Genomic DNA, 23,403 nt, shown 5'->3' on the forward strand with positions numbered 1-23,403 from the left:
TGATAAATTATTTACTATTAATAAGCAAAATAATTATTCAAATTCATTCTAATAACTGTTATAAATTTCCTTTCACATTTCTTTTCAATATTTTATCAATCTTTAGAAACAATTGCAATGTTTCCCTCTCTTCTTTATTATTGCATTAATTATAAATATACATACCATTACATAACAATACAGTTTTATCTCATAGATTATTTACTTATTTCATTTCTAACTCGTTACAGTATTCTACTGTCACAACACCATCTTTTGTACCTTTGTACCTAATTTAACCATTGTCTCTGTGTTTTCTAGCTGAGCAAATACCTTTAATCCTAGTACATTCCCCCTTTTTCTTTGTTTCCTGTTTTTGTCCCTCATAAGTTCTTTCCCTTTTTATCTTTTCCCCCTTTTTCTCATCCCCTTTTTTATACCCTTCTCTCTCAAATTTTCCTTTCTGTAGTTTTCTTTTCTGCTTCTCCTTGCTTCTTTTTCAGACTATTTTTCTTTTTGGCTGTTCCCTTTGATCTCAAACTTTTAACTCCTTTCCCCCTTTCCCCCCTTATTACCACACTTTGCATTATTTGATCATTGAAAATGGCTTCTTCTTTTTCCTGCCCTTCTTCTTGCTCTTGAAGCTTTTCCTTTTGCTTTTCATAGTTCAGGATCTCCATTTCAAAAAATTCAAATACAAAGTCAAAGGATCTTCTTCCCCTTTCTGCATCTTCTTTCTGTTTTTTAAGACTCATCTTAAATTCCTCCAGGGGTGATGGCATTTTAAATACATTTGAACAACCACCCGATTGACTTGAAGTAAAAACAGAAAAAGAAAGAAAAAACCAATGCCAAAAACTTTTTTTTTAAATCACCAAATGATCCCAGACTGTTCCTTCTTATTTCTTTCCTTTACTTTTCCTTTCTGTGGGTTACTGTATCTTTTAATAAGATTTCAGTTACAATGTATCCTCGGGAGTTTCAAAGTTTCACTGTTAATCTTCTTTATTTTTCCAGGTGGCACTCCATTTTTCCATTATTCCAAGTCCCACCCTTTTGCCTCCACTTTTCTCCTTTTTAGGGCTTTAAAATGATCAAGAAAAAATATTTATTCTCCTTTTGACACTTAGATTTCATCTTAAGATTGCCTATTAAGTGTCAAAATAGATTAATATAAATTTCTTTCCATACCATTTGTAATTGTCAATATAAAGGTTTAAAAAGGGTTTTTAACCTCCTTTTCTCTCTCCTTCGCCACTTAAAGATCTTCTTTCAGAAGTATCCCTCTAGGTACTTTTAGATTAAGGGTACCTTGCTTAGATGTTCTCTGTTGTTTAGCCCGGTCTGTCCTGCTTTCCTCTTTGTCTTCCTCCTGCACAATCTTATCCAGTCGGGTTCTTCTTTGAGGTGGCCATTTCTGACCACCGCTGCAACCACCTTCGGGGAAGGGAGTTTAGACCCTGGTGTCAGGTGGTGCTCCTTTCAAAATTCAAGAAAGAAAAACTTAGACTCTTTAGATTAGAGCAAAGAAATCTTTTACTGAAAATGAAGTGGTAGCTTCAAATAGAATTCTGAATCTAAGAAATTAGGCACGCAGACCACATATACAAAGTGTTGGAAACGTTCCCACCCCTATAGTTCAAATGAGTCTTCCAATTAAAAGTTGTAAATATGATCGTGAGAATCTTCAGGTGGTGGTGAGGCCTCTCTCCGTTGACCTTGACATATTTTGATAAAAATTTGCAGCTGCGCAGAGAAAAGAAAGTTAAGTGAGGAATAGGAGCAGGAATTTATACTCCCCCCCCCCCACTCCTCATTTACACAACACAAGAATGTAACACCTCCAGCTCTCTTCCCAGACATATCCCCTCCCCCCGTTACTTATGGCAGCCAAAAGATGCAAAGCAGTAGAAAAGATCTTGAAGGCTGACAGCCAAGGAGGAGAGATGCGGCTCCCCTCCACTTGGCTAGCAATTTCCCCACTCTTCACCACCTCTGCAGGGTGGCTTCAGCCCCGAATCCAAAGGATTGGGGGGCTCCAGCGGCGAGCACAGATCGAAACCATGCATGATCACGGATTTCGGTGTGTTGCTGAAGAGACCCAAACCAGAAGTCGAATGTCTCTCTCCCTCTCTGTGTGTCTCATCTGTCTATCCCTCCCTCCGTCTATCTATCCATGCATCTATCCCTCCCTCTATCTATCCCTCGCTCCATGTATCCACCCATCTATCCCATCTATCTATCTATCTATCTATCTATCTATCTATCTATCTATCCATCCTATCTATCTATCTCTATCCCTCCATCCATCCCTCTATCTCTGCATCCCTCTCTGCATCCCTCCCTCCCTCCATCTATTTATCTCTCCCTCCCTCCCTCCATCTATCCATCCCTGCATCCATCTACCTATCCCTCCATCTCTCCCTCTGTCCCTCCATCTATCTATCTCCTGCCTAGCTTCACATATTGTGTGAATCCAACCACTTGGGCTGTGGAGGGAGAGTGGAGGCTGGCAGGCAAAGCCAAGTGTTGGAAATCCATACAAAATAAGGCAACTCCAACCTGGATCCTGTCGGGAAGACATCCCCTCTTCCCTCTCCCTCTCCCCCCCATGGCAGGGACTCACCTCCAACTGGCAAGAGCAGAGCAGGAAGCATGTACACGTTCTCCACCACAGCGATGGCACATGCTTAGTCCAAAGAACTCTCTTTTTATTTCAGTGCTGGGAATTATGTTCATTCCGAGCCCGTAATGAGTCCCAAACAGTCCCTCGAGATAAGCACCTACCTTTATCTTCTTTGAATTGCTGCCAACAACTAAAGTGCCAAATTAACTGTAAAAAGCCAAACAAAGTACAAAGTCCACACAGAGCTTCAAGGTTTAATCTGAACAGAGCAAATAAAGTTGCTTCCTGCAAAGGCTCATGTACCTTTACACTTCCTTTGTATCTTATAGGAGGGGCAATCACCTCCAAGCCTTATTCCGGAGTCTCCCTTTTTGTCTTAACTGCTCTTGCCTTCTGGCAGCTCTGCCTACACACGCACTGGGAACAGGCTCCCCTTGTTCCTCTGCCTCGCTGCTGTCAGCTTCTGGAGGCTCCTGAGTCAGCACATAACTCCCAGATGGCCCTGGCCCCATCTCTGTATCAGATGCAGGACCCTCATCCAAGTCCTCCCCAGACTCCCGGACTGGCCCATGTTCTTCCCCACTGTCTGATTCTGCTGTCATCTTTGCAGGCTGCTGGTGGACCACAACAATCTGATTCAGGTATGTCATGAACATCAGCTAAGGATAATGAACATGTGATTTGAAAAATCCAAGCAGCAACTATACATTTGGATTTCAGCAAATGGAGAGCATCAAAACCAATTTGACTACATACCACTTTGCCATATGAAGTGGAAAAGTTTCATCCTCACCACAGTGGTGGGATTCAATTTTTTTTTACTATTGGTTCTGTGGGCATGGCTTGGCTATGTGGTCATGTGACTGGGTGGGCATGACTATATGGTCATGTGACTGGGTAGGCCAAAGGAGAGAAACTCACTTTAACAATGCTCTTGGAGCAGGGGATTGGACTAGATGACCTCTGAGGTCCCTTCCAGCCCTGGATTGCTGTGCTGTTTCAAAGCCCTGGATTGCTGTGCTGTTTCAAAGCATCCTCTGAATCTGTGTCTAGTGCCAGGGTTTGTGGTCCTTTCTTCCTCTCCTTTTTCTCTCCCTTCCTCCCCCTCGTCTATCCATCCATCCATCCAACCATCCATCCATCCATCCATCTAACCATCCATATCTCCTTCACTTTCCCGTCCCTACACTCATTCTCCCTTCCCTCCCTTTCTTTCTCCCTTCCCTTCTCTCCCTCCCTCCCTCTTTCTTTAGTTCCTTTCTCCCTTCCTTCCCTTTCTTTTTCTTCCTTCTCTCCCTTTCCCTCTCTTCCTTTTTCTCTTTCTTTCTTTCTTTCTTTCTTTCTTTCTTTCTTTCTTTCTTTCTTTCTTTCTTTCTCTTTCTTTCTTTTGCTGCACCCCATTCGTGCCCCATTTTGGGCCTAGCAAGCCTCCCTGGAGCCTCAGGAGAGCTAAAATGGGGTGCAAGGGGGTGCACCACACCCCCCTGCCCTGTTTTAGGCCTACGAAGCCTCCCTGCAGCCTCCTGGGAGCCAAAATGCGGTATGGGGGGGCCTGCACCCCCCATTGCCCCATTTTGGGCCTAGAAGGCCTCCCTGCATTTACCTGGGAGCCAGAACCAGATGCATAGGGACTCCTGGGAGGAGAGGGATAGGATGCGGCAGGGCTAGCTGGTCTTCGGAACAACCAGTTCACCGAACTGGATGTAAAATTAACATCCAGTTTGCCTAAACGAGCCCAAACCAGCTGAATCCCAGCCCTGCTTCACCATGAAAATGTTCCCTAGTGCAGATTGTGAGTTCCACCATGAACTTAAATGACCATCCATGATTCAGAAATTTGATGTCAAGAAGATTCCCCTAGCATATGCAACTGAAATTAATAGATTTGAACTGTCCAACATCACAGAAAGACAACCAGATGAGCTATAGGAAGAAATAAAAATAACTCTTACTGAAGTAGCCAAAAAATATTTTACTTACAAGAAACCAATGAAATTGGCCAAATGGAGATTGGAAGCTACAACAGAGACTGCAGAAGAGAGAACAAAAGCAAACACCATTGGTGACAGGGAAGAAATGAGAAAACTAAATGCAAAGTTCCAGCAAGTGGCAAGAAAATATAAAGAAAAGTACTGGGCTGAACAATGAAAGAAACTGCAGAAAGGAGCCATGAGAAGTCATACAAGAGAGTGTTTCGCTTATGTAAAGAAGGCCAGAAACCCCTTTATGGTAAGAAAGGCTATGGTCAGAGGACATGATGGGCAGAAATTGCTGAGCAACAAGCATTCAGAGAAAGATGATGTGAATATGCAACTTTATGCGACAATTTTACATAAATGGAAACAAGGCCAAGCCATAAAAAGAGAAGCTGACCTACCAGAAATGGAACCAGGTATCCTGGAGGAGGAAGTAGTGTGGGCACTCAACCAGTTGCCTAACCGCAAAGTTGAGTTGCTGCTGAGTTGCTGAGACCACTGCCAACAAAAGCACTGACAGCACTTTGCTAAAGTATGTGAAAGTCTGGTCAGTGGCCAAAAGAATGGAAAAGGTTGGTATTTATTCCAATACCAAAGAAAAGTGATATGAAAGGCTGTTCCAACCACTAAGCCATAGTACTGATATCACATGTGAGTAAAATTATCTTGAAGATAAATCCAGCAATTTTTGAATCCAACTGCCAACAGAGAACTACCTGATCTACAAGCAGTATTTGTATTTCAGAAAGGGAGAGGAATGTGTGATAATATTGCCAATCTGTATTGGATGATGGAAAAAGCAAAGGAATACCATAAAGATATATGCTTCATTAACTACACAAAAGCCTTTGACTCTGTTGACCATGACAAGCCCTGGAACTGCCTCAAAGTACTGGGAATATCACTACACCAAATACAGCCCATTCAGTCATCGTACTCTGATCAGGCAGCCAATATAAGAACGGAATATGGAGACACAAAATGGTTCAGAATTGGAAAAAGCACTCAGCAATGTTGTATCCTGTTACCTATACTATTCAACATGTACACAGAAATAGTTATGAGAAATGTATATTTGGAGGAATCTGCCATTGCTTGCTAGTCATCTTAGCTGTCCAAGGAATATACAGGAGCTTTCTCCATACCTCAAATGAGTTGATTTTTCTTCCTGTCTTGCTTTTCAAAGGTCCAACTTTCACAACCATAAAGGCAATATATAAATATTTTAAGTAAGTAAACATTCAAATTGTAAAGGATGTTTTTTGTTTTCTTCCAGGCCAAATGTCTGTGCTCTCCAGCAAGTTATGGGAACCAATAAGAAATATTTCAGCACATGCAGGAACTGGTACCAGGGAACCATCTGTGGAAAGAGAGCGTAAGTCCTGTTCAAGACTATTAACTATAATGATGATAATAACTTATAATTTTATTTATTAATTTTGTGTGGATTACCTATAGTGTCTGTGTAGCAGAGCCAGCTTGATTTTCATGGTACTATTTCGATGGAAATAAATGTACAGATAGCCCTTGTTGAAGGATCACGCATTTGGCAACCATTCAAATGTATGGCAATGCTGAGAGGTATTTTTGATCGGTCCTGGTAGCTGTGACCATTGTAATATCCTTGTGGTCATCTGATTGCAATTTGGGCTTGCAATCACATTGCAGCATCCCATTGAGACATGATCAACTTTTGTTAATTCCTGTCAGCTTCCTCATTGATTTTGTTTGTTGCAAAGCGGTATTGTGCCTTATGACTGTATTCAGTTTCTATCAATAAACAAGGACTACTTGCATATATATTTCAGAGACCAAATTTTATAGATTAGAGTTAATCTTTACTGGAATGGCATAAAAGCTGTATCTGGGTTATGGGAACCTAGAATTCCTTGAGTTGTACAACATTTATATATTGAAAACTGTATTTATTTTGAACTTATTATGACTATAATAAAGACTGACTTGTTTTGATTGTCACTATAAAATGTTAGAACTGCAATACAAAACTATAGCTTCCAACTCTGTTTCTGGAAAATAGCATTGAAATTAGATAAATGACTTGCAGGAGGATGACTATTGGAATTTAGGAGGTTCTTTTGTTCAAGACATGGTCCTGAACTTAATCAGAGTACTGAAGGAATACTGAGTAATGATATGCCCAATTTTAAGAGCAAAGTGTTATGTAATAAATGGTAAAATAAGGCTCCGTTATACTGCAAACGAGTTTTGCTATAATTCTTAGAGACCATCTCTGTAGAAAATTAAATGTGCAATATAAATTATTGGGATTTCAGACGCAGGGTTTTCAATAATGATTAATTATCCTCCTTGTGGAAATCCTTTTTTAAACTACCTTTTACTTCTCTGTGTATCTCTCTTGTTCCTAGCTTTTGCTCTGATTACAGACTTTTAATGAATCTGTTCTTATTGTTGCTTAAATATAGTTTTGTATTGTGTATTTTGTTTTTATATATTTTATATATTCTATATATTTTATATATTTATATATTCTGTTTTTATATATTTTTATATATTCTATATAACTCCTCTAATCCACTTCAAATATGTTTACATTAAAAGTGATACTAAATAAATATTAAGACATGGGAAGATAAAATAATCTTGCATTGGTACTCTGCAGAACTGTTTTATATGAATGCTGTCCTGGCTACATGAAGATGGAAGGAGAACGAGGATGTCCTGCAGGTATTATCATGGAACTATTTAATATACCCAATGTATTTATTTTTAAATATTTTATATTTAAGACATATACAGAAATAAAAGACTGCCTTGAAAAAAATTAAAAGATGCCCTAGAAAAACTCTATTTTTCTTCATTTAATGAAGAAAAAAATATTCTGGATTATTGGTGTTGCTACCACAAACAGTTGCTACTTCAACTTCCTTTATTTCCCAATGATAAAACATTAGGAATAGATTCCCCCTAGATGATCTAATGTGTCAAGGCAATTCATGTTGGAGTAGGCAGCTTTGTAAGTGCACAGGTGCCAAGCCATCTATGTAAAAAAAATTGTACCTGGAAACTAATTGGTAGTCAGTGCAGGGCCTGTAGTATGTTCTCAATGTTGGAAACTTAAGCATTTTTGAAAGGTCCCATGTGAAATGTGTTGCAGTAGACTAAACTGGTGGTAATTAGTGCATGAATTACTTAGGGCACCTTGTGCTAAGTAGGGTCATAATGGGTGCCAAAGCAGAGCCAAAGCCTACTTAGGTAGCAGAAGCCATGAATTCAGAAGAATCCCTGATCATGAATCTGTTCTTTCAAAGGTGATGCCTGCTTGTCCAGAGATAACATAGCTATTGATGGAGAGCTTTGATGTACAAACTGTACCTGAACCATGTCAGAATTCAATTCTACTTCTGACAGAAATCCTGTCAATTACAAGACACTATGAGACCTCAGTGGCATCTCCCCTACAGTCTGAAATGTTGATTTAAAGTTGGGTATTTTTGGCAATTTGGTGATATTATTCTGTTGGACGATTCAGCAGCTTTATAGACATGATAAAAAGGATGTTTGATTATCCTCTGCCATGTGCAAGTTCAACCAGGATAAGCACAGATCAAGCTTGCACATAGCAGAGGATAATCTAAAATAGTGCCCTGTCTGCTTCCTTGAATTTCACAGGCCAGAAGAAATCCTGGGTTATTCAAGTCATTGATCAACACAAAAGATCCTAGGGAACTTTATTTGCATTAAAATCTGGGCATTAAAACAGGAAGCAATTTAATACTACAGTAAATTCCATTAATAATTCACTAGAAAAAGAACAACCAATTTAGAAAAGGATTTGATAACTAGTATAAGTTATTTTTCTTTTTCAGTGGCTCCAATAGATCACATATTTGGCACTTTGGGCATTATAGGAGCTACCTCTACTCAACGTTATTCTGAGATGTCGAAACTGAAAGAAGAAATTGAAGGACCTGGCTCTTACACATTCTTTGCACCAAGCAATGAAGCTTGGAATCTTTTAGATCGTGTAATTATATTAATTTTGATTTTTTATAAAAAGTTTAATGCTAAGAAATTAATAGATGAATAAATTATGAAGAAACACTAACACTCAGCTTTTGTACATATTATTGGAACTATTGATTCTGGTTAACTTTATGCACATATATTCGCAAGCAGGGGTGGGATTTTACCAGTTCACACCTATTCGCTAGAACAGGTTGTTAACATTCTGAGCAGTTCGGAGAACCGGTTGTTAGAATAAATTACTGGCCTAATTCTATAAGGAAGGCAGGAAGGAAACATTCTGGTGTTGCTTACAGAAACTGCCTCTTCGTTAACCTTTATTACATTCTTGGCAGGACTAGACTTCCTGTCTCAGGAACGTTTCTGGAGTTTTTTTTCTCCTCCTTTGCTGATACTTTGCTTGTGAGGAGTGACCATTCAAAGTTACAATGGCACTGAAAAAAGTGACTGATGACCATTTTTCACACTTATGACTGTTGCAACATCCCCAAAGTCATGAGAGGCCAGATGAGGAGATGCATGTCTCGATGTGAGTGATATTGAGTTGGCCACACCCAGCCAATACCATGACCACCAAACCATGTCCACCCAGTCACATGACCACCAAGCCATACCCACCACCTAAGACACGCCCACAGAACCAGTTGTTAGAAATTTGAATCCCATCCCTGTTCGCAAGTTCACTTGCAGACACACACATAATTCTAAATAATCAGTGTTTGGCATTGCAGGTATGAGGTAAGATGGCTGGAACAGTAACTTAAACTTGGGTTTTCACAGTAGCTTCTAGAATGCAACTTCTGGCTTCAGAAAGGCAGACTTTCAAATTCACAGGACTAGGCTGCAGAAAATCTGTTTTCTAGTCTATTGTAATAAAAACGTATTATTGTGACAACCAATCATGTCTTTCCCAATGTACCATGTAACAAGTAAAATTATGATTATGTTCTTCAGTTGCTGACTCCTATGTGAAAAGCCCTAAGATTATGTAGGGAGAGCCCATGATCCTCCCTCAGGTTATCATTATATCTTAGAAAATGGAATAAATGCTGAAATGGAGAGAATGCCCAGTAAAGGCTTATTTTGCCTGGTTTTTAGGCTTTTCCAATTACCCAGCATTGATGCATTAAATGAATATAAGCTAGGTATAAAGTACATTGAAGAGGACAAAGCTTAAAGAGACTGCACAGTTTCTGACAGTGGAATAATAATGATATGAAGGACACTGTTGAGTTGGCAAGTATTATGGCAGGTTGATCTAAGAGAATATTTGCTAATGAGGTAAGGAGGAATAGAAAAGGTGGGGGGGGTGAATATAAATAAACTTTTTCTGAAGGAGAAAAGCTAGGTGGAAAAAAGGCGATATAAAAATATAAAGATTACCAAGAAAATGAGCTGTAAGAAGAACATGCTTAGTAGAAGAAGTAGGCAACTGAAATAAAGGCAGTAGGCAGCAGTAGTAGCATGTGGCTGATCTTGTCTGGTTGCCTGCTTTGTACTTAATTGTGAGGTATCCAGAGAATTTCAGGGCCATAGGCTGGAGCAGAAAGTTGAAGCTATCCTGGAAGAAGGAAATGTTTAGCCACTTGTTATTGTTGCCAAGTACTGGCTATGTCAATGAAATCACTACTAGACTGGTAAGTCAGAAGATTCAGAAAATAGGAAAAAATATCTCACTAGTTAACTGAAATAATGGAATTAATGGAATATCTACCTGAATTCAACTCCCCTGCCTCCAGGAAATCTACAATGGTCTGATTGAGAATGTAAACATCGAACTGTATAATGCTCTCCACAATCATATGGTAAACAAACGGATGTTGACAAAGGACCTTCGGAATAGCATGACTCTGGTGTCTATGTACAACAATCAAAAACTGCATATAAATCATTATCCCAATGGGGTAAGCTTATTTGTATAACATAAATGAACAACAGGATGTGGCTTGTACTATTTATATCATACATTTTGGAAAGAGATCTAAGATTCAATGTTCTAGTTTAAATTTCCCTTGAAATTCATATGAGTAATTTGTTCATATAAGATGTCATGTATTATTATGTTAAGATGATTTTCAAAAATAGAAAATAATCAAAAATAACAATATTTTAAAACTCCAGCGTGTTTAAAATATATAAAAATGGTGTCCAAAGAACTTCATTTGAGGGCACTATTGGTATTTATTAATTGCCCCATGGACATGGTGTTGATGCACTTCAAATACTGCTAAACTTTCATTGATCCTAATTAATTTCCACTTCCTATTAGAATCCTTGGATTAGTACTCAGACAACAATCTACATGAAAGCAGTTCAGTAATCATGATTGCTATAACTTTTTCAGTCACATAAAATGAAATGTAACTTAAAGGGCTATGTTGCAAAATATTTTCCAGCTACTGGTTTTTTCGGACTATAAGACGCACTCCCCACAAAAAAGTGGGTGGAAATATCTGTGTGCCTTATAGAGCGAATGTTGCTGAAGCCCCGCCTACCCACCGGCCCCCACCCTTCGGCCTCTGCCTCCCAGTAATTTGCCTCTTTGCAGCAAACAGCAAACAGCCTGGTCAGCTTCAGTACAGCCTGATGTAGCATGAGCAGCTGACTGGTGGTTGGATCTGCCTTTTGGAATACTGATGATGAACTGTTCCAAGCTAAGGGGATTGCCACTGCCCATCGGCACCAGTGCCGCCCATCATTGCTGCCATCTATCACCACCTCTGTGTGCCCCATTTTTGGCCTCTGTGTGTCCCATGTTCAGTCTGTTCCAGACACCTGGAACAGGCCAAAAATGGGATGCACAGAGGCTGAAAATGGGGCACATGGAAACCAAAAATGGGATACACAGAGGCCAAAAATGGGGCACATGGAGGTGGTGATAGGTGGCAGTGGCAATGGGAGGCAGCAGCACCAATGGGCAGCAGTGATCCCCACAGTCTGGAATAGCTGATCATCGGTATTCTGGGAGGCAGGAGGCAAATTGCAAAGTTTTTTCTTGTTTTCTTCCCCCAAAAGTTTCTTATAGTCTGGAGTGTCTTATAGTCCAAAAAATATGATAAATGGTTTCCTGAACTTTTAAAAACAAACAGTACAAGTTTCATAAGCAAGTTATAAAATTAATTGAAAGAAAAGACTATGTAAAGCTTATTTGGTTAAAGTTGGGAAGCCAAATTAATGCAAATATTAATTCATGCTTTCTCCCAATTAGGTTGTGACTGTTAATTGTGCCAGAATCACCCATGGCAATCAAATTGCTACAAATGGTGTTGTTCATGTAATTGATCGTGTGCTAACTCCAGTTGGCAATACTATTCAAGACTTCATTGAATCTGAAGATGATCTTTCATCTCTCAGAGTAAGCTTTTATTTAATCTTATTTTCTTTGAATCTTGTCTTTTGAAATAGTTGGCATATATAAATAAAAATCAAGCTAAATTGCATGTAATGGAAGAAGATAGTACAGTAAAATACTATTTTAAAAATAAAAGTAGCTTGATTGCTAATTAATCCTCCCACCAAGATCTATTATTAGGCCAGTGGTAGAAAAAGTTATGTAGAAAACTGTTGATTTTCCAGAATTAGTAGTATCAAGTGATATTGTAAATAAAATATAATCTTCCCACTGACAAATCTGAACCCCACTCTCTTGAGCTACAGAAGCTACATTTTGATAATCTAAACTGCAAGTGTGTGATGCCATATTTGTATCCCTTTCTAGAAACATTATATACTCCTACTCAATCTGCTAGTTTAAAAGTCCATTAAACATAGCTGAGGCAATGAATTATTTGACAATTTCAAAAGCTGTCTAATGAATGGAGCTTAGTCTAATCTTCCTTGTGTTGTATTGAAAGCACATCCTGTTCCCCAGACAAACTGGGAATATTTTTATCACCTGCTTTTCTTTCCTTAAAGTGGTTGAGAAGAAGGAATCCGTCTTTGCCATTGTGAACAGAATTGCAATATTAGATATCAACTATCTAATTTAGATTTTGCCGTGACCTTTTGTTATAAAATAAAGGAATGTGTTAATTTTGTGACAGTTTGTCACAGTTTAGATTGTTCCTGGAATTCTTTTTAATGAAAGTTTTTATACAATAGAGAAAGTTATACTGAAGAGAAGGAGTGAAATTAATGGACTATATGTTGATCAATTTTCAGTGTTAAAACATTGATTAAATTTGCAAGTGTAGGAGAAGAGTAGACAGAACTGAGGGTGGAGTTAAGCCTAGCATCAGCCTAGCATTTTTACATTTGCATAAATGATCTAAGAAATTGAAATCCCATGGCCCTTATCTGATGTTAATTTAGTACTGAACTTTAGTTGACAAGATTCTTTTTTATTTTTGGGACATAGAAAATAAATTTTATTCTCTGTTCAGGTGTCTACAAGATTCTTATGTATAGCTTTGAGCAATAAATCTGAACTGCAACTTAACAATGGCCCTGATTCTGTGCACCTGATAGCAAGTCTGCTATTTTATATTTGAAATACTTTTTTCTTTACTTTTTGTTCATTTTTCCTCTCTCTCTCTGTCTCTCTCTGTATGTATATCTCAGAGATGGGATTCTATCGGTAGCTCTGAAGTTTATCTGGGAGCAATCTGGTTCTCTTTGATGATCAGCTGCTGGGCCCCTGCTCCATACTGATCTTTATTTCCTGCTTTTGAAGCTCAGCTGCATCGTGTGGCACAGCAGATTGCTGCATGTCAGCTGTTAAGTGCAGGAGAAGGTCAATAGGAAAGGCTTTGCACATGCATGAAGTGCATATTTGCCACCAATGCGTGCAAGGCTCGTGTGTACGCAAGTGCACACCAACCAAGCCATGCCCACAGAACCAGTGGTAAAACAATTTGAATCCCAACACACACACAGAGAGACAAACACACACACACAAAACACACACACACACACACACACACACACACACACACACACACACATATATATACCGTGTTTCTCACAAAATAAGGCCAGGCCTCTTTTTTTTTGACTCCTGAAAAAACGGCTAGGTCGTCTTTTGGGGGGGTGACTTAATTTCCCCCCTACACCTAGAGCGGCCCATATGCACGTACCTCGCCGCGAGGCTGCTTCTATCGGCTGACGAAAGCTCCCCGAAGGCAGAGTCCCCAGCCGCTTCAGGGTGAGGCTTGGCTGCCCGTGTCCCCTCGCTTTTAGGCAGTCTCTTTTGAGCGATGGAAGCTCCCCAAGTGCAGTCACCAGCTACATCGATTGGCCGGTAGAAGCGGCCTCGGGGCGAGTGCACACACACACACAGAGACTCCCCTCGCCGCGAGGCCGCTTCTATCAGCAGACAAAAGCTCCCTTGAAGGCAGAGTCCCCAGTCGCTTCAGGGTGAGGCGTGGCTGCCCGTGTCCCCTCGCCTTTAGGCAGTCTCTTTTGGGTGATGGAAGCTCCCCAAGTGCAGTTACCAGCCACATCGATCGGCCGGTAAAAGCGGCCTCGGGGCAAGCACACACACTCCCCTTGCCCCGAGGCTGCTTCTACCAGCCAATCAAAGTGGCTGGTGACTGCATTTCCAGAGCTTCCATCGTCTGAAAGAGACTGCCTAAAGGCGAGGGGACACAAGCAGCTACGCCACGCCCTGAAGCAGCTGGAGACTCTGCCTTTGGGGAGCTTCTATCGGCTATCGGGATATTCTAGCCTAGGCTACCTGCAGGGCACTCCTAAAGGCAAGTTTTCTCCCCATCCCCCTGCCCTTCCCCCCCATTTCTCTTCACCTCGTGTAGTTCTAACGAACGATGTGAGAAATGGCAGGGAAACGCATGGTTTAAATAGGCCTAAATTTTGGGGGTGGGGCTTAATTTCACCTCATGCCTAGAAATCATGCTGGGCCTTCCTATTGGTGGAGGCCATATTGTTGGAGAAACACGGGGTGTATATGTATGTATGTATGTATGTATGTATGTATGTATGTATATGTATATGTATATGTATATGTATTTGTTTTTTTAAGTTTTCGCGGGTACTTACATGTATGGTATTCAGCTTCGTTCAGGTATTTTCCCACGTCATTATAGTTGTGCTTTTAAAGTTGTAGCAACCCTTCGGCAGAATCTCATCTGTGCATATATATGTATGTGTGTGTGTGTGTGTGTGTGTGTGTGTGTGTATGAATGATTTGGTGTGTTCCTAATATACAACCTACCCAAAAATAAGCCCTAGTGAAGGGGTGATCACAGGAGGCAGCCCTTCCCATCCCCAGTCACCTCAAGGTTGTTGGGCCCCTTAATCGCAAATCAGCTGATCCAGCGACGGCTGGGAATTCTGTCTCTTTGGTGCCTGAATATATTTCAGGTGCACGTTTGCTAGCAGTGCACCGGGCTAGGCAACCTTGCAGCTAAGGGTCCCTCTGTTCTGCAGCTTACCTTTTGGCTATGGAGCAGGCAGCAACCACAGTTTGTTCTCCGCCAAACTTGGAGCTCAGGTGTTACTTAGGCTGCTGCTATGATGAGACAGAAAGCCATGTGGCCCATCGGAATCATCCCCGCCTCTAGCCAGCTGCTTAAGAAAAGGACAGGCAATTGTGGAAGATTGTGGGAAGCACGTGCTTATGATAGAAGCAAAGTGTAGCCTGTCCCTGTCAAGTGATCCAATGTCTGTGTATGTGAGAGAGAGAAAATGAGAGAGGGAGAAAAAAATGATGGAGGGAGTAACAAGAATTGCAGGCAATACTGTTTGAAAGGGTTTCTACACTGCCATTTCTCTCTCTCTCTCTCTCTGACTCACACACACACACAAATTTGATGAAAACAGTGGAGGGTAGGCAACTGGGTAAGGAGAGTGACCTTCCCCTGTCTCCATCTCTGTGCCTGATCAGGGTGGTGTGCCGAGGCCTGGCCTCTGTGTGGGCGACTCCAGCATAGCCAACATGAGAAATGGGCTCCTCTGCAGCGCCTCCTCTCTGGGCCTTACCTGCCCTGGAAACCAGGGATCCTGCAGGCATCCCAGCCACGTAAATGCCACCTAAATCCTTGGGTTGTTTGTAAATTGAGTGAGCCATGCAGTCACTCCACCCACCTGCCTGCACACCTGGACCTGCTGGGCACCATCCAACCCAAACCAAATGATGGGGAGGCTTCGGAACAGCGCCCTTCTAGCACCCGCTGCAGTGGTGGGATTCAATTTATTTTACTACCAGTTCTGTGGGCATGGTCTGCCCTGCCATAGGCAAAGCAGAAGTAGGCGGGGGCCACACTGGGCTTTTCCTAACCCTAACCGAGACTTGGTGCTTGTTGGGAGCAGTCCATACACAAGGTGTGGGTATGGGTAGAGTTTAGCATTTTGCCTTCCGGCCTTTTGCAAACTTTTGGATGCATGCAAGAGAAGCAGCAGAAATCTTTCTTTCTCTCCTCCAAATTCTGCCAGAAATGAGTATTTGTGAGACTCATCATGACAGCGCAGTCTCTTGGAGCAGGACACTGCAAGATTTGTTGTGCCATTGCACATATGAACGGCAGCACCATCACAAGCTTCATCACATTGGCACAGCTGGCATCCTGCCACTCATGGCTGTGTCAGCATGTTGAACCTCACAGCAGTGTTACCACTTGCATGTGCAACGGCACAACAAGCCTTGCAGCATGAGGTCCAATATACTGGTGCAGCTGCAAGCCAGGATTCCTGGTTTCCAAGGAAGGCGAGGCCCAGAGAGGAAGCACTTGTGAGGGAGCCCATTTGTCACATTGTCCGTGCAGGGGTTGTCCACGCAGAGGTTGGGTCTTGGGGCACCATCCTGCTTATTTGCAAGTCTAAAAGAAAATAAGGTGTTATTTTGGGGAAAACACTCTGTCTGTGTGTGTGCGTGTGTGTGTGTGCGTGTGTGTGTGTGTGTGCGTGTGTGTGTTTATTGGCTTTCCAGGTGTCTTTTCCTTTCCCCAATTATGGCAGATCTTGTCACTACAGGTAGTCTTCACCTTACAACTATTCATTTAGTGATTGTTTGAAGTTAGAATGACACCGAAAAATATGACATGACTGTTTTTCATATTTATGACCATTGCAGTTGTGTGATCAAACTTTAGACTCTTAGCAACTGCTTCACATTTATGACGGTTGCAATACCCTGAAGTCATGTGATATTTTCTGACTTCTGACAGACAAAGTCAATGAGGAAGCCAAATTCACTTAACAATCATGTTACTAACTTAACAACTACAGTTAACAAGAAAAGTTGCAAAATGGGGCAAAACTTACTTAACAATTGCCTTGCTTAGTAACAGAAAGTTGGGGTTCAATTGTGATCATAAGCCTAAGACTACTTATACATATTTTATTTACATATGGCTTTTGAAAGCTAATTCAAGTTATTTAACTAATCTAATTTATCTGCAAATAAAGAAAGGAAAAATATGTAGGTTTGAAACCTAACTAGCATGAACAGAAACACTGGGAACTTTCAACAGATAATGCAGGAGATACCAGAAGATATCACTTCCCAAAGTATTAGTTAGCAAAGAAATATGCTCTTTTCAACAGTGCATTTAGCTGCTTTACGGAATGTTGATATATACACAATGAAAAAAGAAGTTCCTCTACCCTTTTCTTCTCCTACCTAAAGCATGAACTTATGAAGTTAATAGTAAGAGTTGGAAGGACCTTGGAGGTTATCTAGTCCAACTCCCTACTCATCCAAGTGATTTATACTATTTCTGACAAAGGGCTATCACAACTTCTGAAGGCAATTAGTTCCACTGGTTGAAGGTTCTCACTGTTAGGAAGTTGCTCCTTAGTTCCAGGTTGCTTCTCTCCTTGATTAGTTTCCATCCATTGTTTCTTGTCTTGTCTTCAGGTGCATTGGTAAATAAGTTTACCCCCTCTTCCTTATGGCAGCCCTTCAAGTATTGGAAGACTGTTGTCATGTCATTCCCGGTGCTTCTTTTCACTAAACTAGGTATATCCTGTTCCTGCAATCATTCTTTGTATATTATAGCTTCTAGGCCACTAATTATCTTGCTCTTCTTTGTACTCTTTCCGAAATCTCAAGATCTTTTTTTGTATTGGGGTGACCAAAACTGATCCTTATAAAGTGGTACTATTACTTTGTGTGATCTTGATTCTATCCCTCTGTTAATGCAATCTAGTATTGTATTAGGTTTTTTTGGCTGCTGCTGCACAATGTTGGCTCATGTTTAGATGGTTGTCCACTAGGATCCAGGATCTTTCTTGCAGTTACTACTATTGAGCCAGGTTTCACCTAGTCTGTGCCTGTACTTTTGCTTTTTCTTCCCTAAGGGTAAGATCTTGCGTTTCTCTATGTTAAATTTCATTTTGTTAGATAGGGCCTAGTGTTCAAGGCTATTGACATCCATCTGGATCATGATATTCTGAGCAGGGGTGAGATGCATATATTTTTATTATCGGTTCTGTGGGCATGGCTAGGTGGGAGTTGCCATGTGACTGGGTGGGTGTGGCTTCTTCTTTTTGCAGCACCCCCCCGCACTCCATTTTTATTGCCTCCAGGGCCTCAGGAAAGCTTTCTGGGGGGCATTTTTCTCCCAGGAGGCTTCCCTAAGGCCCAGGAAGGCAAAAAATGGAGTGGGGGGGGCTATGCAGCACCTCCCTGTGCTCCATTTTTTGGCCTCCTGGGCCTCAGGGAAGCTTCCGGAGGGGGGGGGCGTTTTTGCTCTCAGGAGGCTTCCCTGAGGCCCACGAAGGCAAAAAACAGAGCATGCAGTGAAGCAGTAAGACAACGAGAGGGATCCTGGCACATCTGATTGTCGGAACAGCTGATCATTGGGAGGAAAAATAAAAGAAATACCTTAAAGAGTGACTGGGCAGGGGAGAATGCAGTCAGAGATGACAGGCATGCACACGATGTTGCGATAAGGACTGACTGGGATGGGGGGGAGGGGAGGGGCAGGCAGAGAGAGGCAGGGCCAGCCAGGGGCACAATTTGCCGGTTCTCTGAACTGCACAGAATCATAACAACCGGTTCTATAGAACTGGTCCGAACCGGTGGAATCCCCCACTGCTTTTGAAGTGTTGGCTATTCCTTCCAGCTTAATGTTATCTGCAAATTTGATGAGTTCTCCTTTATCCCCTTACCTAAATCATTTATGAAGATGTACTGGGCCTAATACAGAACCTTGGGGAGCTCCCCTGCTTCCTTCCCTCCATGTAACTATAGTTCCATTAAGGACTACATGTTGTGTGCGATTTGTCAGCCAGTTATAAATCCATTTGTTGGTGATGCAGTCTATTTCACATGTTTCTAACTTAGCAAGAAGTAAGCTGTGATCTTTGTCAAATGCTTTATTGAAGTCCAAGTATACTATGCCCATTGCATTTTGCTGGTCCACTAATTTAGTCCCTTTGTCAAAGAATGAAATAAGGTTTGTTTGACATGATCTGTTTTTGACAAACCCATGTTGACTACTGGTTATAACTTTTTCTGCTTGTAGTTGTTTGTAGACCTGTTGCTTGCTTATCTTTTCTAGGATCTTCCCATGTATTGATGTCAGGCTGATTGGTCTATAGTTTCCTGGATCTGTTTTTCCCTTTCTTGAGATGGGAACCACATCTATTTTCCAGTCTTCTGGTATTTCTCCAGTTCCCCAAATCTTAGAAAGTTCTGTTTAGTAGTTCTGATTTTGCTTCTGCTAATTTCTGGTCTACACAAAGGAAAATCTGTCACAATTCAATAGGGTTACTTCAAGTAACATACAATTTTCATGTGTATAAATATATCATCTTGCAATATTTATGTATTATATTTTATGCTAAGAAAAATTTTCAGTATAATTAATTACAATGTATTTTGGTATGATGTCAAAATATAACTATACTATTAGTTTTTGCATAAGAGTTTAAAAGATTTTTTTTCCCTATTTTTCATAGGCTGCTGCCTTTACATCTGATGTAATGGAAACTTTAGGGAAGCCCGGGCATTATACACTTTTTGCACCTACTAATGAAGCTTTTGAGAAACTTCCACGTGGAATCTTGGAAAGAATAATGAGAGACAAGGTGGCTTCTGAAGGTATTACAGTAACTTTACTCAAAATTACTTGATAATTAAATTACCAAAAGTAAAAATACAATGCTAAAACATGTCATACCTATCACACAATGCATATTTTATTAATAACTATGACTAATACCAATTCATTTGCTATTAATCAGAATATCTAAAGCTCCATATTGAGTTGTTCAGTTTTGGATGCATGTTATACTGGAATCAGTTCATAGAATTCTGGAGTTGGAAGTGATCACAAGTATAATCTAATCCAACCCTTCTAATGTGCAGGAAAACTAATTAAACCATACTAGAGATGTGGTTTACCCATCTCATGTAAAGCACCTCCAAAGATAACAAGGCCACAAGCTTCCTTAGTAAATAATCAAGACTGTTTTCTTTTTATGGAAAATGGAGAGTTTTAAAAAGGGACTGGGCAGCCATTTGTCTGAAATGATATAGGGTTTCCTGCTAGAACAGGGGGTTGGACTTGAAGACTTCCAAGGTCCCCTCCAACTCTATTATTCTGTTATAAATAAAATGTTGGTAGATTCCATTATTTTTAAAACTGATTTTTTTGTGGCAAGGAAAAATAATTCCTTTTTTTAAAAAAAATTTTATTTGGGTTTTCACAAAAACAAAATACGAATAAAACATCTTTTTTTGAAAATAGCATGGTCCCAGGTTATCACTTCTTCATACAGACACAAACTCAAGTTCATGCTCATTTTTATGTTTTATTCCATATCTTATTACTGTTTTATGTTTTCTGCATAGTTTTTCCCCTCTTTTAATTTTCTCAACTTTATTTTAATTATCTCATCTCAATTCCAAACATTATATTTATACTTTTGTCTGTCCTGTTGCAATTTCATATTATCTTTTCTCATTAAACAAATTTTCTCCTGTAGTTACTAATTGGAGTATGACACCTTTATATCTTTTAATTTTATCCATTCAAACTCTTATTTAAGCTTCAATGTTAAGATTATAGCATTCAATATAATACATAACTTCCAATCGAATTCTGCTTGGTACATTCTTAAAATACACAGTATATTCTTAAAAAGAAAAGATTATGTATATATGTAAATAAATCACACATTCCATTCCAATTCAATTCTATCATTAATATTCATTAAAATCTTAACATCTTTAACAATTCTTTTCAATTAAATATCATACTTCCTTGGGAACACTTATAAACTTTCCATAATTAATTCTTTTTTTTCATATTTCTCACTTATATTTTTATAAATCAATAATAATTAAAATGTTCCCCTCCTTTCCTAATTTAATTATCTCATTCACTTTAATTCATTTATTTATTAACAAACATTCCACTACATTACAGTGAATATTTTATCCATCATTTTAGTCATATTTTCTAAAATTATTTCTATTTGTAATATAACAATGCTATCTTATGTACCTTTGCAGAATCCCTCTTACAATTAAATTTTCACTCATTATCTCTAAACAGACTTATCGTTTCAATCCTTATATCTTTTCCCTGTTTCTCTATATCTTGTTTCTGTCTTTTACAACTTCTTTTCCTTCTTCCCCCTCTTCTTCTCCCTCCCCTTTTTACCCCCTTGTCTCTCTACTTCTAATTCTCTCATCTATAATCCCCTCTTCTGTTGCTTTTTAATATTATACTTATCTTTCAAACTCTTCTTCTTCTTTTTGGTTGTTTTTTCTAGCCTTAAACTTTTCACTCTCTTTTCCCCCTTTCCTTTTTCCCCCCACTTAAAATAATTTGATCATTAAAGAAGGCTTCTTCTTTGTCCCGATCTTCTTGTTCTGCAAGCGTTTCTTGTTGTTTCTCATAGCTCCAGTTCTCCATATCTAAGAATTGAAATACGAAGCCAAAAGAACCTCTCCCTTCTTGTGCATCTTCTTTCCATTTTTTAAGTTCCATTTTCAGTTCTTCTAAGAGTGATGCCATTTTAAACACTTTTAAACAACCACCCAATTAGTTTTAGTCATTTAGATGCAAAAACCAAAAATCACCAAGTAATCCAAATAATCCATAATTATTCTTCTTGCTTCTTTTTTCCACTTTCTCTTCCTGGGGTTCTATTATTTTGTCGCCAAGTTTCAGTTAGGATGTATCTTTGGGGAATCCTGTTAAAGTTTCACTGTATGTTCCTTTTAGTTACAGTTCCATTCCTTAGTTCCAGGCAGTCTTCTCCATTTTTTCAGATCCTACCCTTTTATTCTTTTTTTTCTCCTTTCCTGCTTTTAAAAACTTTTAAATATCCAGAAATCTTTATTATCCCCTTGACTTTTATTTTCAGCTTAAATGCCTATTAATGTCAAAGTGGATTTTTTTTCAATTTCTTGCTTATGTCTCTTAGCTGTCAGTATGTAAAAGGGAAGAAAAAGAAAACCTAATCCTTTCCCATTTTTCTCTCCTTCGCTGCTTCAAAATCTTCTTTGGGAATAATGGTATTTAGTTTAAATTCCAAGGTACCTTACATTATTGCTTTTTCAGTTTAACCCGGTTGACCAAAACTTTCTCTTCTTATCTTCCTCCTGCACATTCTTTTCTGGTTCAGTTCTTCTTTGAGGTGGCCATTTCTGACCACCGCTGCAACCGCCTTCGGGAAAGGGAGAAATGGCCAGCTGGGAAGAGAGATGCAACTCTCCTCAACCCTGCTGGCAGTCTCCCCCCTCTTCACCACCTCTATGGGGTGGCTTAGCCCCAAAGCCAGCTGGCTTGAGGCACTCCAGTGGCAAGCACAGATCGAAACCGCGCATGATCACGGATTTCGATCTGTCGCTGAAGAGACTCAAACCGGAAGCCAAGGAAAAATAATTCCTGATCATGTTCACTGTAGTTTCTCTTTATGCATCTGAACATAGCTATCTTGTATCCCTAAATCTAAATTTCTACTGTCATCTTCCTGCCTTCAAGGATGCTGGCACTGTGAGAGGAATTTACAATGGTGTCTGATGCACTGGTTTCCCAAAATATCAGAACAGAACCTGATTGGACTACTTGCACAGGGGGGAGAGTTTTGGACATTGGGGATTGCTTTCAATATATGATTTTCACATGGTTTTCCTTCAAAGCTTGCCTTGCTCATGCTGCCCTCAGCACCTCTAATAAAAGTACCTTTTCTCTAACATCTAACAAACAAGGGTCATTCTTTCCTAGGGAGCAGCTTGTGGCCAGTCTGATGTCTACATTCCACATTCAAGTTCCTTCAGCCTGACCTCTATTCATTTAGTCATTTATTTATTCCTCTGTTCATTTGTATTCTCCTTTGAACTTGACAACTGGGCCCAAATCAATCTGGAAATGTTTTGCACAGTCCTCTATGTAGGATCTTATCAGTGCAGAATACATAGGAACAACAATTTGCAGCATATTTCCTCTTTCAATTGAAAGACTTTTTATTGCTCACTGTCCAGTTTTCTAACATGCCAGATTGCAATCTTATTTTTTTTATCATGTAAGGTTCACTGGTTAATAATTACTCGTTTTTCATTCTTGAAGGGAGAGCACTTTTGCTCTTCTCTAATCTTCTGGTACTTCCCCAATTCTCCAGGACTACTCCGAGACAATTGAAAGAGCTCCTGGCAGCTCTTCCACCAGTTATTTCAATATTCTACAGTATATTTTTGGGAATTTGAGGTGTTCAGATTAGCTTTACTTCATTCCTACTAACTTGTAATTCCTTATTATATTCACTACTAATCTACAAAATCACATTTTTATGTGTGTAAAGTAAGCAATTCAATATTTATGCCTTTGACATTTTTTAAAAATCCTGGACAACTCACTGCAGTTTTCTTGGCAAGGATTTTTAGAAGTGGTTTGTTATTGCCTC

At 39.8% G+C, this 23,403-nt stretch overlaps 2 protein-coding genes across 5 annotated transcripts in view; both read left to right on the forward strand.

The window, feature by feature from the left end:
* YIPF2 (Yip1 domain family member 2) overlaps window positions 1-23,403 on the forward strand; it is a 453,467-nt gene that overhangs the window by 170,153 nt on the left and 259,911 nt on the right. The gene's annotated exons all lie outside the window — the stretch shown is intronic.
* POSTN (periostin) overlaps window positions 1-23,403 on the forward strand; it is a 78,566-nt gene that overhangs the window by 10,138 nt on the left and 45,025 nt on the right. For all 4 annotated transcript variants that reach the window (XM_087926071.1, XM_026713296.2, XM_026713297.2 and 1 more), the window contains exons 2-7: window positions 5,858-5,956; window positions 7,223-7,287; window positions 8,430-8,587; window positions 10,326-10,490; window positions 11,795-11,941; window positions 19,447-19,588. In XM_087926071.1, the coding sequence (XP_087782197.1) occupies window positions 5,858-5,956; window positions 7,223-7,287; window positions 8,430-8,587; window positions 10,326-10,490; window positions 11,795-11,941; window positions 19,447-19,588 (776 nt within the window). The remainder of the gene's footprint in view (window positions 1-5,857; window positions 5,957-7,222; window positions 7,288-8,429; window positions 8,588-10,325; window positions 10,491-11,794; window positions 11,942-19,446; window positions 19,589-23,403) is intronic.

Source organism: Pseudonaja textilis, chromosome 2, assembly GCF_049901715.1.
Source record: "Pseudonaja textilis isolate UNSWEBS1 chromosome 2, rPseTex1.2, whole genome shotgun sequence".
NCBI classification, from domain to species: Eukaryota; Metazoa; Chordata; class Lepidosauria; order Squamata; family Elapidae; genus Pseudonaja; species Pseudonaja textilis.